This window comes from Panonychus citri, unplaced genomic scaffold, assembly GCF_014898815.1.
Source record: "Panonychus citri isolate SS breed McGregor unplaced genomic scaffold, ASM1489881v1 Contig00120, whole genome shotgun sequence".
NCBI lineage: Eukaryota > Metazoa > Arthropoda > Arachnida > Trombidiformes > Tetranychidae > Panonychus > Panonychus citri.
Window position 1 is genome coordinate 31,449 of NW_026515525.1, and position 15,998 is coordinate 47,446.

General features: G+C 30.1%; 2 protein-coding genes across 2 annotated transcripts; one reads left to right on the plus strand and one right to left on the minus strand.

The window, feature by feature from the left end:
* Positions 1–514: 514 nt before the first annotated feature.
* Positions 515–2,684, minus strand: LOC128390424 (heat shock protein 60A-like). The gene is made up of 2 exons (XM_053350138.1): positions 1,509–2,684; positions 515–1,408 (listed from the first exon to the last, which is right to left on the minus strand). The coding sequence occupies exons 1-2, from the start codon at positions 2,568–2,570 to the stop codon at positions 743–745; spliced, it is 1,728 nt and encodes a 575-aa protein (XP_053206113.1). The 5' UTR covers positions 2,571–2,684; the 3' UTR covers positions 515–742.
* A 214-nt stretch (positions 2,685–2,898) lies between these two features.
* LOC128390425 (mitochondrial carrier homolog 2-like) lies at positions 2,899–4,938 on the plus strand. The gene is given in 4 exon segments (XM_053350139.1): positions 2,899–3,114; positions 3,353–3,750; positions 3,836–3,980; positions 3,983–4,938. Coding segments are annotated over 3 exon segments (1,041 nt in total). The 5' UTR covers positions 2,899–3,114; positions 3,353–3,414; the 3' UTR covers positions 4,543–4,938.
* Positions 4,939–15,998: the final 11,060 nt, after the last annotated feature.

Sequence of the window (15,998 nt, forward strand, 5' to 3'; positions counted from 1 at the left end):
ACAATCAATTTACTTTATTATCCTTTTTTTTTGTTGCTAATTGTAATTCGAGTTACAAAGTTATTAGTTTTTTTATAAGATTAAAAGTAATTAAACATTTTTCTGTACAAAGAAAAACATTGTTAATGTTTTCATTTCCAAATGTATCATGATCACTTAATTGCTTATCACAATTAATCACCAATTTCTTTGGGTTATCAGATTCTAATCACAATTAAGGTGATTCGATTTATCCAATTTTCTAATTTTACTTGAATGAAACAATATCTCCATCTAGGGGATAGAATAATATTTTTCCATTTTCTTTTTTTTTCTTCGTTTCAGTTTCACATACGAAACTTAATAATTTTCTTCCGATGTTCGGCAAAATGACCTTTTGTAGCATTTAGAACTAAAGTTCTTTCGATTTGATTGTTTTTCGCTTTTAGAATGGTAATCAATGTGATGTTTTACTTGGATTTGAAAGTTTCGATTGTTGTTGGATTTGGTGAGATTGGAAAATGATCAATCGATATTCTTAATTGTTGAAAATATGTAAAAAAAATTTAATTTACAAATATTATATCTAATTAAATGAGGATTGGAAAAATTACATCTAAGGTTTTGATTACAAAAGCAACTAGAGACCGGGATAACTACAAGATCAACGAAAATGCTTCGAGAGAAATACAATTGAAAAAAGAAATGACTTGTTTTTCTAAATTGGCCTTAGAGAGAGAGAGAAAGAGAAGGGGATTTTCGTTTAGAAACCACCCATTCCTCCCATTCCACCCATTCCACCCATACCGCCCATGCCTCCCATTCCTCCCATGGCGTCGGCTTTGTCTTCTTTGGGACTTTCAACGATAACAGTTTCTACTGTTGTCAATAGGGAGGCGACAGCGGAAGCATCGGAAAGAGCAGTTCGAACAACTTTAGTTGGATCAATAATACCAGCGGAAATCATGTCAGTGAATTCACCAAGATGAGCATCGTATCCAAAGTTAGGGTCACTTGAGTCCAACACTTTTTGTACCACAACTGAAGCATCGACTCCTGCGTTCATAGCAATCTGCATACATGGCATTTTCAACGCTTTTCGAACGATTTCAATACCTGTCTTTTGATCGTCGTTGATTGGCTTCAGATCGTCTAGAACTTTAATCGATTTAAGAAGAGCTGTTCCACCACCAGGAACAATACCTTCTTCAACTGCAGCTCGAGTGGCATTTAGAGCATCGTTTACTCGGTCTTTCTTTTCACCGACTTCGACTTCACTTGCACCACCGATCTTGAGAACACCAACACCACTTGCCAATCTCGCCAATCTCTCGGATAATTTTTCCTTCTCATATTCGGAGCTTGTATTTTCTATTTCGAATCTAATTTGCTCGATTCTTGCATCGATTTCAGATTTGTTACCTTTTCCCTGTAATGAGAAGATGAAGGAGATCAGATTAGATGAGATTAGATAAATTAAATCAGATAAAAATAAGAATAAGAATAAGAACAAGAGTATTGAAACTTACCTTCAATAAAAGAGAATCATCTTTGGTAATTGTAACTTCACCAATTGTACCCAAATCAGATAACTGAATGTCCTCCATTTTGGTCAGATTAGCATCATCACCGAAAACTGTTGCTCCAGTTGAAATGGCGATGTCTGCAAGAGTATTTTTCCTGTTATCGCCGAAACCAGGAGCTTTTACAGCGCAAACTTGAAGACCGATCTTCAATCTATTCAATACTAAAGTGGTCAAAGCTTCACCTTCAACATCTTCGGCAATAATTAAAAGAGGTTTTCGTTGAGCATTGGCCATTTCTAGAGCAGGAATCAAGGGTTGGACAGAAGAGATTTTCTTCTCGCTTATCAACACAAGACAATTTTCAAATTCTACTTTAGCTCCTTTGGGCGAGGTTATGAAATAAGGAGAAATGTAACCTCGGTCGAACTTCAATCCTTCAATCACCTCCAATTCATCAGTCAAGGTTTTACCATCTTTAACGGTGATCACTCCATCTTTACCGACCTTCTTCATGGCTTCCGAGATCAATTGACCAATAGTTGAATCTCCATTGGCTGAGATTGTGGCAACTTGAGCAATTTCCTCGGGTGTTGTTACAGTTTTGGACTTTGATTTCAAATTGTCGACAACCTTTTCCACAGCCATGATGACACCTTTTCTAATCTCATTGGGATTGGCTCCTTTCGATATCTTATCAAAACCCTCTTTGGCAATAGCTCGGGCAAGGACAGTGGCTGTTGTAGTACCATCACCGGCAGCTTCATTTGTAGCATGAGCAACATCCTGGACAAGCTTGGAACCAATATTCTGGTACCTGTCCTTCAATTCAATAGCTTTGGCCACAGTCACACCATCCTTGGTGATCTTTGGTGATCCCCATGATTGTTCAATTACAACATTTCGTCCAGCAGGTCCCATAGTAACAGCAACGGCATCGGCAAGTATATCAACACCAGCCAACATTTGAACCTTTGCATCGGAACCAAATTTAATCTCCTTTGAGTAATTACGATAAACTAACCTTCCAAAAGCACGGGGAGATCGACGCAACAACAAACTATACATCTTGATGATTAGTTAATTAGACAAATTGATTAAGACAAAACAAAGAAAAATAGAACACAAAGACAAACAAAACTTGAAAGAATCAAATTAAACTCAAAGATTAAAGAGCAATTAATTCAACGTGAGGAACATGCGGTGAGAAAATTGGAAAATTCTAGTAGAATTTCGGTTACTCCATCTGACGGAAGAAAATCAAACCTTCGATTAATTGTTCTTCTAATTAAAAAACTGTTTTCTTTTCACAAACAAATTCACCAAATCAAATCAATTAATTTTCTCTTAAAAATTGGATCAAATTAACTAATCAAGTAGTTAATTAACTCTAATCAACACGATTTAAAGCTTCATATCGAAAATATTATGGAAAAAATTATCGATATATCGACAAAGGTTTTTGCTTTTCCATTCAAATGAATTGAAACATTTTCTTGTTTGTTTAGGTTTTTGTTGCTTCTTGTGTTTAATTAATTGTGATTTTGGTTTAGTTAATTACTGTTAATTTCTCTTTTTATAGTTGTTTTACACTATTTACTTTTTCTTTCCGGTAAGTTGACTTTCAGTTTCCTAATTAACCTTCCAAGTTTTCATTTTCATGTTTGTTGATTTGTTTACTTTTACAAAATGAAAATTTTTACTTTCTATTTTTTTCCTGCTTTTTTTTAATGGAATTAAATCAAATCAAATTAAATTAAATTCTTGTCTTCATTAACAACTTCTAGATTCTAAACTTGACCTTATATTTTGTTGTCTTTCTCTCTCTCTCTTTATCTATACTGTTACAGGTAAATTGGTAACTTATTGTTTTACTGTTGGTATTTTATTGGACGAATAAATAAAAACAAAAATGGCTGAGAATCAAAATGAACATGAACTGTCATTTGAATCACAATCTGATGTGGCTAAACTTGTAATTTGTGTGGTCAAGCATCCATTTGATTTGGCCAAGACTCTTATTCAAGTTGGATATGAACCTTTACCCTCTTTTCCCACCCGAAGTATCTTTGGTCAACCCAAAATCGGTCTACCTGGTGCACTTTCCTATCTTGGTTATGTTTTTAGACATGAAGGAGTAACTGGTTTATTCAGAGGTTTACCTTATAGTGTTGTTGATTATTTTAGTTATCGATACACTTACAATTATATAGAAAACAATATTGGTAGAGTTTGCCCTTACTTACAGGTAATATTTTCCTCTCTATCTCTGTTGATATAAAACCGCAAAGATTAATTGTATATATCTTATCTTATTCTTCCTTTTCCTCTAGATAACCACACCTGATCTAACAGAGGAAAGTGGAGACGTTACCACAACCGAATATCAACCAGCTCCCAATTTAACAATTAAACTTCAAAAAGATGGACGTCGATCAAATGTTCCAATAGATTTTAAAAGTAATGTCGATGAATTGACTGAGTTGTTGTTCGAGATGGACTTTGTATCACCGGTGGATTAATAGCTTCTTATCCATTTCATGTTTTATTGGTTCGTAATTTTGCTTCATTCGTTGGAAAGGAAGTAGTTTACGATTATCCATTATCTGCGTTAAAAGATATAATCAAAAATGAAGGAATCGCAGGTCTTTATGCAGGTTTTGTTCCCAAACTGATCGGTGATCTTTCTTGCCTTGTGATAACCAAAAGTATCATCATCCTCCTCATTAAACCGTATCTAAATGTACCCGAGTACAGTTCAGTTCTCACTACAATAGTCAATTTCATGGTTCCAGCCATTTTGTATCCATTTAATTTGGTTTCGACTGTTATGTCCATCAACGGCTGTAAATCTCTTGAAGCAGCCAACCTTGAACCAGAATTTCTCAGTTGGACTGAATGTTGGTCTCACCTTAGTTCTATGGGTAATATCAAGAGAGGATCATCAATTATCTGGAGAGTTCAAACATTACCACCCTCAGGAACACCACCGAGGCCGGAGGGTTTCGGACGATATGGATCATTAAATAAATTCAATTGAACAGAGAAAACAACAACAATTAGATGAATCCTTTTTTCCTCTTTGCACCAAGTTTAATCTACTCATCAAACTATCAACAACTTTCAAGTGGATTTTTCAAATCTAATAGGAAATATGGATCATATGGAATAAATGGAAATTGTGATCAACCAAAGGATAACAATGGAAACTCAAATTAGATGCAAGATTCAATTGATTGTTGACAATTAATTGTGAACATCAAACCGAATCAACTTAAATAATAATACCCTGACTGTTAACATAAAAGCCAAATATTATATAAAACTTTCTCTTAATCATTGAAAGTTTATTAGTGATACAATAACAATTTACCAATAAGAAATGTATATTGTTGAACTATTAACAATAAAAAGCACGATTGCTTAACTATCATCATCATCAACACTCAAACAATTAACACCAACAGTATAAAAAGATACAATTTAAATGGCCGATTTTCTAACAAATTATCATCATTTAGAAAACTCTTTTGATTCTAATAGTATATTATATCCTCAATCAATTTTAATTGACAACTTTGCACTGGCAAACAATCAACACTAATCAGCCGATTCTATCAACACAATCAAACATTTGATAACAATCAAGATAATCACCGAAACAAAACAAAAAATCAGGTCGATCCAGTCGATTCAAAATCTCGTTCTGTTTAAAATCAACTTTCACCATTAATAGAAAACAATTTAACAATCAAAGTTAATCATAAATACGAAACTAAAAACAAAATGAAAAATTGTAACTAATTAGATTAACTAAATTATCTTTAATATTAATCCTGATAAATACAATTGTATAATAGTTACAAAAGTAACAATTTAAACATGAATACTTTTCACAATTAAATAATTGTTGATTTGGAAAAGTTTAATTCATCAATCAAAATAAATATTACTTACAAATTGATATCATTTTACAATCGAGATGATTAACAGAATTGATTGATTAATATAAGAACAAGTTTAATTACCTTAATCATAGTGATGAAAACAGTTACACTTTGATGATGTTGATATGGGGATGATCATGATGATTAGATTAATTAATTAATTATCTTCGTCGTCCATTAAAAGCTCTGATTCCATAACCGAATCCGTAACCACCAAAGTCCGGAAAATAATAAGGATAAAACGAGTGATAAATATACTGAGTTGATAACTGGATTAAAACCATAATAATCACAAGGAACAGGAGAATCTATTAGTAAATTATCAACAATTAAGATGTACAATTAGGTTTACAATTTTAACTACGATCACAATTTAACTTACCTGGTAAACTTTTTCCATCGTTGTTTGTACTTGTCACTTGTTAATCAATTTGAAAACTGTGATCAATTAATGATTAAAATTTGATATTTATATTAGCCTGACAATTGGCTAATTGTTTAGTTAATTGTTCACAATACTTATTGACCCTTGCATGTTAATTTGACAAATTTTAAGGAAATCAGGTTAAACTTAATTGCTCCGTGATTAATATTACTGATCCTTTATTTATTATTTTTTACTTTCAGGTCCAAGAAATTAAATCTCAACGCTTATTTGATCATTTATGTCAATTTGTTAATTGTTACTCTTAATATACTGTTACAAAATTGAATATTGGTCACTTTCACTATCCACTCTTGACCCTTGGTCATTGTTAAGTTGACCAGTTAATTAATCTTAAAATTTAAGGTCAATTTTAAAATGAATAGTTGTATAATTTTCTGTTTAAACTGAATTGAATTAAAGGTTAATCACTTTAAATGAATGAGTTAATTTTTACTCTTCGTTGATTGATTGATTGATTACCTATTTACTTTATAATGATTGATTGGTGAAAATAAACCAACTTATGTTACAATTAATATTATCATCAACATAGAGGGAAAATTGAACAATCAAACAAAATGATTACCTGATAATCAGTAGCATTAATAATAACCCTTAACAATTGATAATCATTCATCATGACAACAACAACAACAACAATTAAACTGAAAAGCGATTTAATCAATGAGAATTAGTTAATCAGTTAATATTACTCGAATATGGATAATAAGAATTGATTAGAACAATATGAGAAAAAAAAGTTCTAACAAAATCGAAAGGTCAATGAATATTATCAAGAGATAAATCAACATGGATTAGAAAAGGGATTAACCTTGAACTTGATTACGATGATAATTGTCAGCATGATAGTGAGAGAAAAAAAAACAATCAAGTTAATCAATGATTGAATGAGAAACAAATCGAAACAATAAACAAACAATCAAATTATCAGAAAACTCAATTGTAATAGTTAAATGATTATTCTATTCCTTGATTGTTGTGTTCAAGTGTAAACACACCAAGGCTATTAAAGTGTCGATGAAGATGAGAAATGAAGAGAAAAAGTTATTAGAACTTTTTTTTTATCGAATTTGTTTTTTTTTTCCTAACCAACCAAACAATTTGAAAACAATCATGATTAACATTATCATTATTTTGATTATTTTCACCTGATTCCGGTCCAGTGAAGTTGACCATTGTTATCCATTGTCCAGTTTAGATGAAAGGCCAAACTAAAATTACTTTTGATTCTGTTCAATTGATTTGTAATTGTAACAATAACAATCTAATTTAATCATCAATTCTGAATGAATTCTCAATTTCTTTTCTACTGTTTAATCTGAGTTAAAGAAAGCATCATCGATTATAATAATCTCGATTAAATTTGATCCGTTTCAGAGTCGTTTTCAGGTCACAATTAACTACTGTTAATGATTTGAAGAAGATGATGATTAACAATTGTAAACTTTACAATTGTTCAAACTGATCAAGTTTTATTGTTGATTGTTGTTTGTTGATAAAATGATTCTCATTAATAGTAACTAATTATATGGATCATTATATTGATTACAATCAGTTTTGATCAAGAGAGAGAGAGAGAGATAGAGAAAGTCCCTTTGGTGAATTGATTTTTAATTTTTTTCATTATTATTAACAATTGATGCTAATTGTGATGATTATAAATTAAGGTTGTTAATATCATATCAATCATGATGATTAGCTAACTATGTTTATTTATAAATCGCAACAATTTAGTCAACTCATTGATATAACTTATAATCTGTTGACAGGTTAAGGTTAACTTTAAAGTTTCTCTTTTTAATTTGATTCACAGTTAATTGTTAACAATCAGCAGATTGTCAACTAATCAACAATCAGTGTCAACTATCTAGTAAAAACAGTAAGTCAATTGACGATCAATCTTAATTAATTTCATCAACATCGAAACTATTTATTTAAAGTCTATTAGATTGTTAAATGATATGAGAACTTTTTTCCCCCTTCATTAATGTTAATTGTGATCATCAAAGATGACAATTTAGTATGAATAAAAATGATTTGATTGATTGTTTTATTTATATATTCTTAATTGTGATCATTGTAATCGAGGACTTAATCAATGAACTGACAATCAATTCAAATGATTCCAATCAGTAAGCAGAAAAAAACAATTCAATTGTCCAAATCAATTAAAACTAATACAAATCAAAAACAAATCAATTCCCAAATTTAATTGGCAATGGGATCATGTTAATTATACTTAAAGAAACATAAAAAAAAGCTCCAAAATTCAAATTCAAACAATTAAATTTAATTGTCTGGATCATCTTCTTGCAAATGATATTAATACAATATATATATAATAGTTATAATATCAATTAATAGTTAATTGTTGGTTAGTTGTTGTTGGTGTTGAAAAAAAAGGTCCATCCAACAATTAAGACTTGAATGTGAAAAAGATTTCATCAAGTTTAATAATTAACCAGATTAAACAAAGTCTTAATGGTCAGTTTTATCCATAATGGTCAGTTAAGAGTTAATAATAACAAAGTAATGATAATAAACGTTAAACAATTAAAGTTACCTGATATTATGATGATAATAATAATCTTCATAATGATGAAGCTATTTAATTCATTGAGAGAAAGATGAAAAAAAAAAGTTAATTTTAAAGGTAAAAATAGTAATCAAAAAGTGAGCAGAAAAAAAAGTTTTCATCATCATCCATGTTTAAAGTAATCAAAGCACTGGACACAACATGATCTCATCATAAACAACAACATGATATAATTATAATGAATGAACCGAATTAGTTGCTTGACCATAATAACAACAAGTGATAATAAAGGTTAACTTATTTTAGAATGAGCGAGAATCAAATGTAACTTATATACGAGAAGTAACTTGTTAGTGAGTAGATGATGATGAGGATTGTAAAAGAAACAGAAAGTGAACCTCTTTAGACGACCTTTGACCTGAATTTAGAATATTATTATTATTATTATGTCTTCTCAGTTAAGATTAATCTGATTAACGGTTAATCTTTTAATCAGGAAGGAAAACACGAGATGATGATGATGAGAAATTGAGAGGAGGAGGTGGAAAGAAAGATAAAATGATGATGATGATGATGATGGAAGATGAGGTTCAACCCACTGAACGGGTTTTTTTTATTCTTTTTTATCGTCATCATCATCATTCGTGAAAATTTTGTTCTAATCTATCGTATCGAAAGTTATTCGATGAAAAGAAGATGAAAAAAAACTTTTTTCATAAACAAATTTTTTCTCTTTCTTTTCACTTACTTAACTTTTCCATGAATTTCTATTGTGTCAACAATCAAAACTAATTGTTGAATATTTCACCATTTAAATAATTGAAACAATCATGTTAATTAACTGGTCATCATCTTGATATTGATTGTTGAATAAATTTCCTCTCTTTCTTATTTGATTAATTGATTTTTCGTTCAAGTTTTTTTCTTTCTTTGATTGTTATGATGATGATTTTGTTTACTTCTTGTGATGTGAATTCAATGTTTAGGATTAATCATCAATCAGAAAATTCTTATCATGGAAACCATGTTAATTCCCGATTCTGGTTAGTGGTCACTCTTTTCCTTTTGATTGTTAATAGTTTAATTCAGTGTTCTAATGGTCAAGACTTTTATGCTGGTTACTATTCCTATCATCCAGCTTATTTAAATGATGAACCAAATGTAATCCATTATTCAAAGAGGATGCTCTATGGATTACCTAAAGGTGGCTACTCAATGTCCGGTAAACCCTTTGGATTAACGGCTTACCTGTTTAAATTGAAAGATTGGGATAATCTTTGGACTCAATATTACTCATTGGAAAGTGCCTATGCTCCAGTCCGATACTTTGGACACCATGGAAACGTAGTTGATGATGTGATCAATTTTTGGCGTTAATTATATCATAGTTTCATCAACAATTAGATTATCATTTTTTGTGAATAAACATTTGCTGATTTGGACAATTAAATCAATATTTAAATCCTTAATTTACCTTTTAAAATGTTAACTGTGATTTAATCTCTGTGATCATGATTAATGACCTTCCATTATTATAAATAATCACTATTCATTCAAGTATATTACATAATATCACTTGACCATCAACTGACCATTAACTGTTTTGATTAATATTAATATTTAATAACAAATCAACAAGTTAACTTTCTGATTAATTGATTTGGGGAATATTGATTTCAAGGAAATTGAAATGTTAACTTTTAAGTGACTACTCGTTTAAAATTATCTTAATTGTTGATGATTATATTGATTAACCACCATTTGAACCATCAATTAGAAGTACAATTAAATTAACTATCTATTATCTTACTATTTTATAACGATAAGAGATAAAGTTAAACTATCATAACAATTAAGTTAATTGGTAAAATCTAAATGAGTTAAACGTCAAAATAATCAATATTAAAGAAACAGTTTAATCCAGTAATCAGCTTAATCGTTGTTAGTTTATTTGGCAATAATTAGTACACTTCACAATGATGATAATGATCATCTAATCAGCTAGTAATTGATTAGTATTTTCAGTTTGTATTTGCTATCATTATGAATTCAAGTAATCATGATGATCATTTAATTGAATTGAATTAATCTAAATTAACTTGATTATTGATTGAATGTGATAAAATGAAAGAGAGATTGATAAAAAATTAGCTTATCCATTATTTAGTAAATTGTATACTTAGGATCGTAATTGTTGATGTAAAAGTTATGAACACTAAATAGTTGGAATCAAATCAAACATGAAACAATTTAATCTTGCTGAATCTTCATAACTCAGAACCAATGAACCACTGACATTGAACTGAACAATTTCAATATCCATATACAAGTAGAATCGGTCATTTGTCCAAGTTACTGGATAATATTAAAAATAGTAAATGACTTTGTATGGTCAATGGTTAATAACAAGTAACGGACAAAATCGTCGATAGTTAATCAATCATCTTGATTATTTTGATAAAATTGATTTCAATCTATCACAATCAGGATGATATTTTTTTTCTTTCTTAGCTGGACAATGAGTTGATATTAGAAACAAAAAACTTGACCATTTCCTAAATAGACCAAACCTAAAGTTAACAAAAATCAAAAACAAAACCAAAGGGTAATTGTCAACAAATTTACTAATTAATATCGATCAATTTAGTGAGAAAAAGTTATCAACATAAATTGTACTCTTGATTATAAGTTGATTGTAACAATCAACCATCAAATTTTGTGTATTATTATTATTAGTCAAACTATTAATTTCTTTGAGAAAGTAATCAAAGTTTTATCATTCATTTTAATTAATGATCTTGACGGTATATTGTTGATATATTATTAATTAATGATTTTCCAATAAAGTTCATGTTGATTAGATGTTCAATTTAACAGAAACTAATAAAGTTACTTGACTAGACCGATTGATGGATTAGTTGATTTACCTTTTTTGCTTCTTCATCTTCATCATCATGATCAGCAATTATTTCCCATGAAGTCAAAACATAATGGTATAATCGAGAAGGAGAGAGAGAGAGAGAGAGAGAGAGTGTCATAACTGGCCAGGTACTGAAACTGGTTTAGTACCTGGCCAAACCCTATAACTTTCCTTCAGTTTCCTGTCATATTTTGGCCAGGTACTAAAACTGGTTTAGTACCTAACCAATTCACCTTGTCTTCCCTTTAATTTTCCTCCCTCTCTCTTCTTTTCTCCTTCTGATCCGCCATTTTGGCCAGTTGAGTTGGCACCTTTAAGGTGCTCGATTCAGCTCCATTCAATCTATTTTCTTGGTGTTTTATTAATTGTTAATTAAAACAGTTAAACTTTGACTCTATGTATTAATCTCGGAAATAACAATTTTATAATTTATGAATTTGTGGAATTAGAAATAAATACGTTCGTATTTGGTGCTTAAAAATTCAGTGGTGATTTGTTGAATACATTTTTGGTGACCCTTGGACGTGATCTTTGCCCCCGTTTGTTGTGCTTGCAATTCTCTATCATTTTCAGGGCCTTAAATATACATTTGGATCAATCAAGAATTTGTGGTGATTCCAAACCGATAAGACTACTAACGCTGTTTATGTTACTTCTGAATTAAGAATTCATCTTTGTTTTCTTCACCATACAATCAATGTATTTCGTATTCAGATATTTTCATTCTGTTCATACAATTGTTTTTATTTAGTTATTTCATATTTTCTCAGTTTAAATATCTAATTTATCTGAGATTCAATTGAATAAGTGATACGTTAACCAAAGTTTAGAAAAAAAAATCGTTTCTTTGTTAGAAGAAAAAAATCGATTATAGCCGTAAATCGAAAAGCAAGCGTAATGTTTCAATTAAAACCAGTTTCGATAAGAGTTGTCTTTTATAAATGATACGCTTCTAAACCTGTTTTAAGTTAATGATTTGTGACTAAGTTGTATCTGAAATTACGAGTTTTGTTAGATGAAATAGATGCATGAGATGCAATACATTGATTGAGTTTTTGTTATTATGCTTACGTGTGCATTTGAGTCTTACTAACATTTTAATATTTGATTAATATTTGGTATCCAATTTCTTTCGTAATTATCACATCATTTCACTCGTTTCTCATCTGGTGGAATTTAATAAAAAAAAACAAGATTTCGTCCATTTTGTTAATCGTTCAACAATTGTACCTTATTTGCCTTCTTGGTGATTAATTTTTCGATCGAACGATTGATTAACTTAGTTATTAGTTACAACTGTGTTTCATTTGTCCTATTGGTGATTAATTTGTCGAAACGATCGAGTAACTTAGTTATTAGTTACAATTTTGTTTCATTGGTCTACGTGGTGATTAATTTGTCGAAACGATTGAGTAACTTAGTTATTAGTTACAAATTTGTGCTCCTTTTGGTGGATCAATCAGACAATTTGATCTGTTATTGTTTATCACTTTCGTCATTTGGTCAATTCTGTTCAACTTCGTTTGATAAACTAGTTATTGTTTATCACCTTCCGTCATTTGGTCAACTTCGTTTGAAATCGTTTGATAAACTAGTTATTGTTTATCACCTTCCGTCATTTGGTCAACTTCGTTTGAAATCGTTTGATAAACTAGTTATTGTTTATCAACTTCGTCATTTGGTCAACTTCGTTTAAAATTTATTGATAAACTAGTTATTGTTTATCACTTTCGTCAATTGGTGAATTACGTTCAACATTTGGTTAAAAATTTGTTTGATAATTTAGTTATTAATTATCACTTTCGTCATTTGGTCAATTCTGTTCAACTTCGTTTGATAAACTAGTTATTGTTTATCACCTTCCGTCATTTGGTCAACTTCGTTTGAAATCGTTTGATAAACTAGTTATTGCTTATCAACTTCGTCATTTGGTCAACTTCGTTTAAAATTTTATTGATAAACTAGTTATTGTTTATCACTTTCGTCATTTGGTCAACTTCGTTTAAATTCGTTTGAGAAACTAGTTATTGTTTATCATCTTCGTCATTTCGTAAATTTCGTAAAATTTGATTGCCTAATTTTGAGTGCTTTTGTTTATTTTGTTTTCTACTCATTGATTCGATTGTCCGTTGTCCCAAGAATCCGTGAAACTTTTGGTCTTTGGTTAATTGAGTTAACCGTTCGTTTCAAGATTTGTTGGTTCGTTTTTTTTGGATTTAATAGTCAATTTGTTGTGAAAATTTGTCATAACAGAAAAATTTTGTATTTGATTCTTTGGATAATCTAGTTATTGATTATCATTTAGTTATAATTTGTTATTTTGATAATTTGTCGTTCAAGTAGCTGATTCGATTGTCCGTTGTTCCAGGATCTGTGAAACTTTTGTCTTTTTGGTTAATTGAGTTAGCCGTTTATTTCAAGATTGCTGGTTCGTTTGTGTTGGATTTAATAGTCAGTCTACATTGAACAAAAGATTCTTAAGTATGACGAGCCGATATTTCGATGATACTTTGTTAAACAATATTAAAAACTTTGATGGAAATAATGCTGATATCTATGATTGGCTTGACGATTTTGAACAAATAACTGAAGCCGCTGGCTTAAATAATATTGATAAATTAAGACGATTACCTGTTTATTTGATTGGTTCCGCTAAAGATTGGTATGTTGGTAGTATAAAGAGTAAACCTGTTGATCAACGACCAGCTACTTTCAATGATTTAAAAGCTAAACTACTCGCAGCTTTCAAACAACCTTCGCTACACCAAGATGAATTACGCTCGAAAATTGAAAATAAAAAGCAACACGAAGGTCAAGATGTTATATCTTATTTCTTTGAAATGGTTGGCCTTTGTGCTAAACTTGATCCAAATATGGATCTCGATGATAAACTAAGATATATTAAAAATGGATTCCTCCCTGGTATTTTAAAGTATATCGCTTTGGTGAAGGTTAATTCAATGGACGAATTCAAGGATTATGCCGTGGAAGCTGAATATTATTATCTTAAGAATAAATTTAATCAATAACTATTAAACTGGGTAATTGGTCTGGTGTTGGGAATCTTCATTTAAAATTTTGAATTTATTATTATATTGGACTTGAACAATCTAACTGCAACCTTCGATATGGAAAGTCTACCGAGTCGTTTGAATAATTCTGCTCGTAAAAGGGACTTTACGAGGATGGCGTCCGGATAATGTCATAACAATTTTGGCCAGGTACTAAAACTGGTTTAGTACCTGGCCAATTCACCTTGTCTTCCCCTTTAATTTTTCCCCTCCCTCTCTCTTCTTTTCTCCTTCTGATCCGCCATTTTGGCCAGTTGAGTTGGCACCTTTAAGGTGCTCGATTCAGCTCCATTCAATCTATTTTCTTGGTGTTTTATTAATTGTTAATTAAAACAGTTAAACTTTGACTCTATGTATTAATCTCGGAAATAACAATTTTATAATTTATGAATTTGTGGAATTAGAAATAAATACGTTCGTATTTGGTGCTTAAAAATTCAGTGGTGATTTGTTGAATACATTCCCCCTCTCTCTCTTTTCCTTTTCCTTGAATCCACCATTTTGGTGGATTAGTTGCGTTGGCACCTTTATGGTGTTCGACTCAGTTTACTCTTAATTTTAATATGGTTTTAATTAAAAGAAAAGTTCAAGTATTTAAATTTGTTTCATTTCATAATTAGTTTGATAGGTTGATTTTAAATGTTCATCGTCTTTCTTTTGGTGATCGTATAATTGTGAATTCAATTCATGGTGACCCGGACGTGATATCTATTGTTTTTGCTATTCTCGTTACCTTATTATCGTTATCATTCGTATTTTAGTTCAATAATGATCTGTGCTTGCTTTCAGTGATTCTTTTGTATTGTTACCTTACGTATAATGAATTAGAATAGTCAAATAGTGAGATTGAGGTGTTTGAATTACCGATATTCTCAGGTATTTTTTTTGAAGACTTTTTTCGATTAATGTCCATTTATAAGGCCAAATTTTTCTGCTTAAACCATTACCATTGATCAATTTGTTTAGCATTTTATTATTAACCCAAGTCAATAAAAAAAAATAAATATATCGTTAAGATTTTTCCTTTCTTTTAGGTTTGTTTCATTTCAAATTGAAACTATTATGAATAAGATAATTGTAGTTATGGTGTTAGATTTTGATTAATGTTAGTTTCTTATTTGTCGAAAATCGTTTCTTTGTTGATAAAAATCGATTATTGCCAGTAATCGTGGCCTTGTTACATTAGCTAGCAAAAAAAAAATAAACCTGTTTATCTTGTTTTACAATAAGAGACAAAAAAATTCTCAATAAGAAACTCATCAGTCAGAATTTGTTCTTTATGATCAACTTGATTTTTGTTTCTTAATTGGACTTCTTTCAGTTTCATGATTGAAATTATCTCGAAAACTTTGGATATTTTACTCACTATCGCTACTGTATAGATAAGTATTCAGTTTATTGAATCAGATTAAAATCTTTTGTGAGAGTTTGACATTAACGTTTAACTTTTAGATTTGTAAAAACGTTTAACAATTTCTTTAGATGGGACGATTGAGTAACCAAGTTATTGGTTACATTTGTGCTTCATTTGTCCTCGTGGTAATTAAATCGTCGAAATAATTGAGTAACTTAGT

Excerpts from the sequence above, each read along its gene's own strand:
- LOC128390424 (XM_053350138.1), bottom strand. The coding sequence starts at position 2,570 with ATGTATAGTTTGTTGTTGCGTCGATCTCCCCGTGCTTTTGGAAGGTTA. Across the intron at positions 1,409-1,508 it reads ATGATTCTCTTTTATTGAAG|GGAAAAGGTAACAAATCTGA; the intron begins GTAAGTTTCAAT and ends TTCTCATTACAG.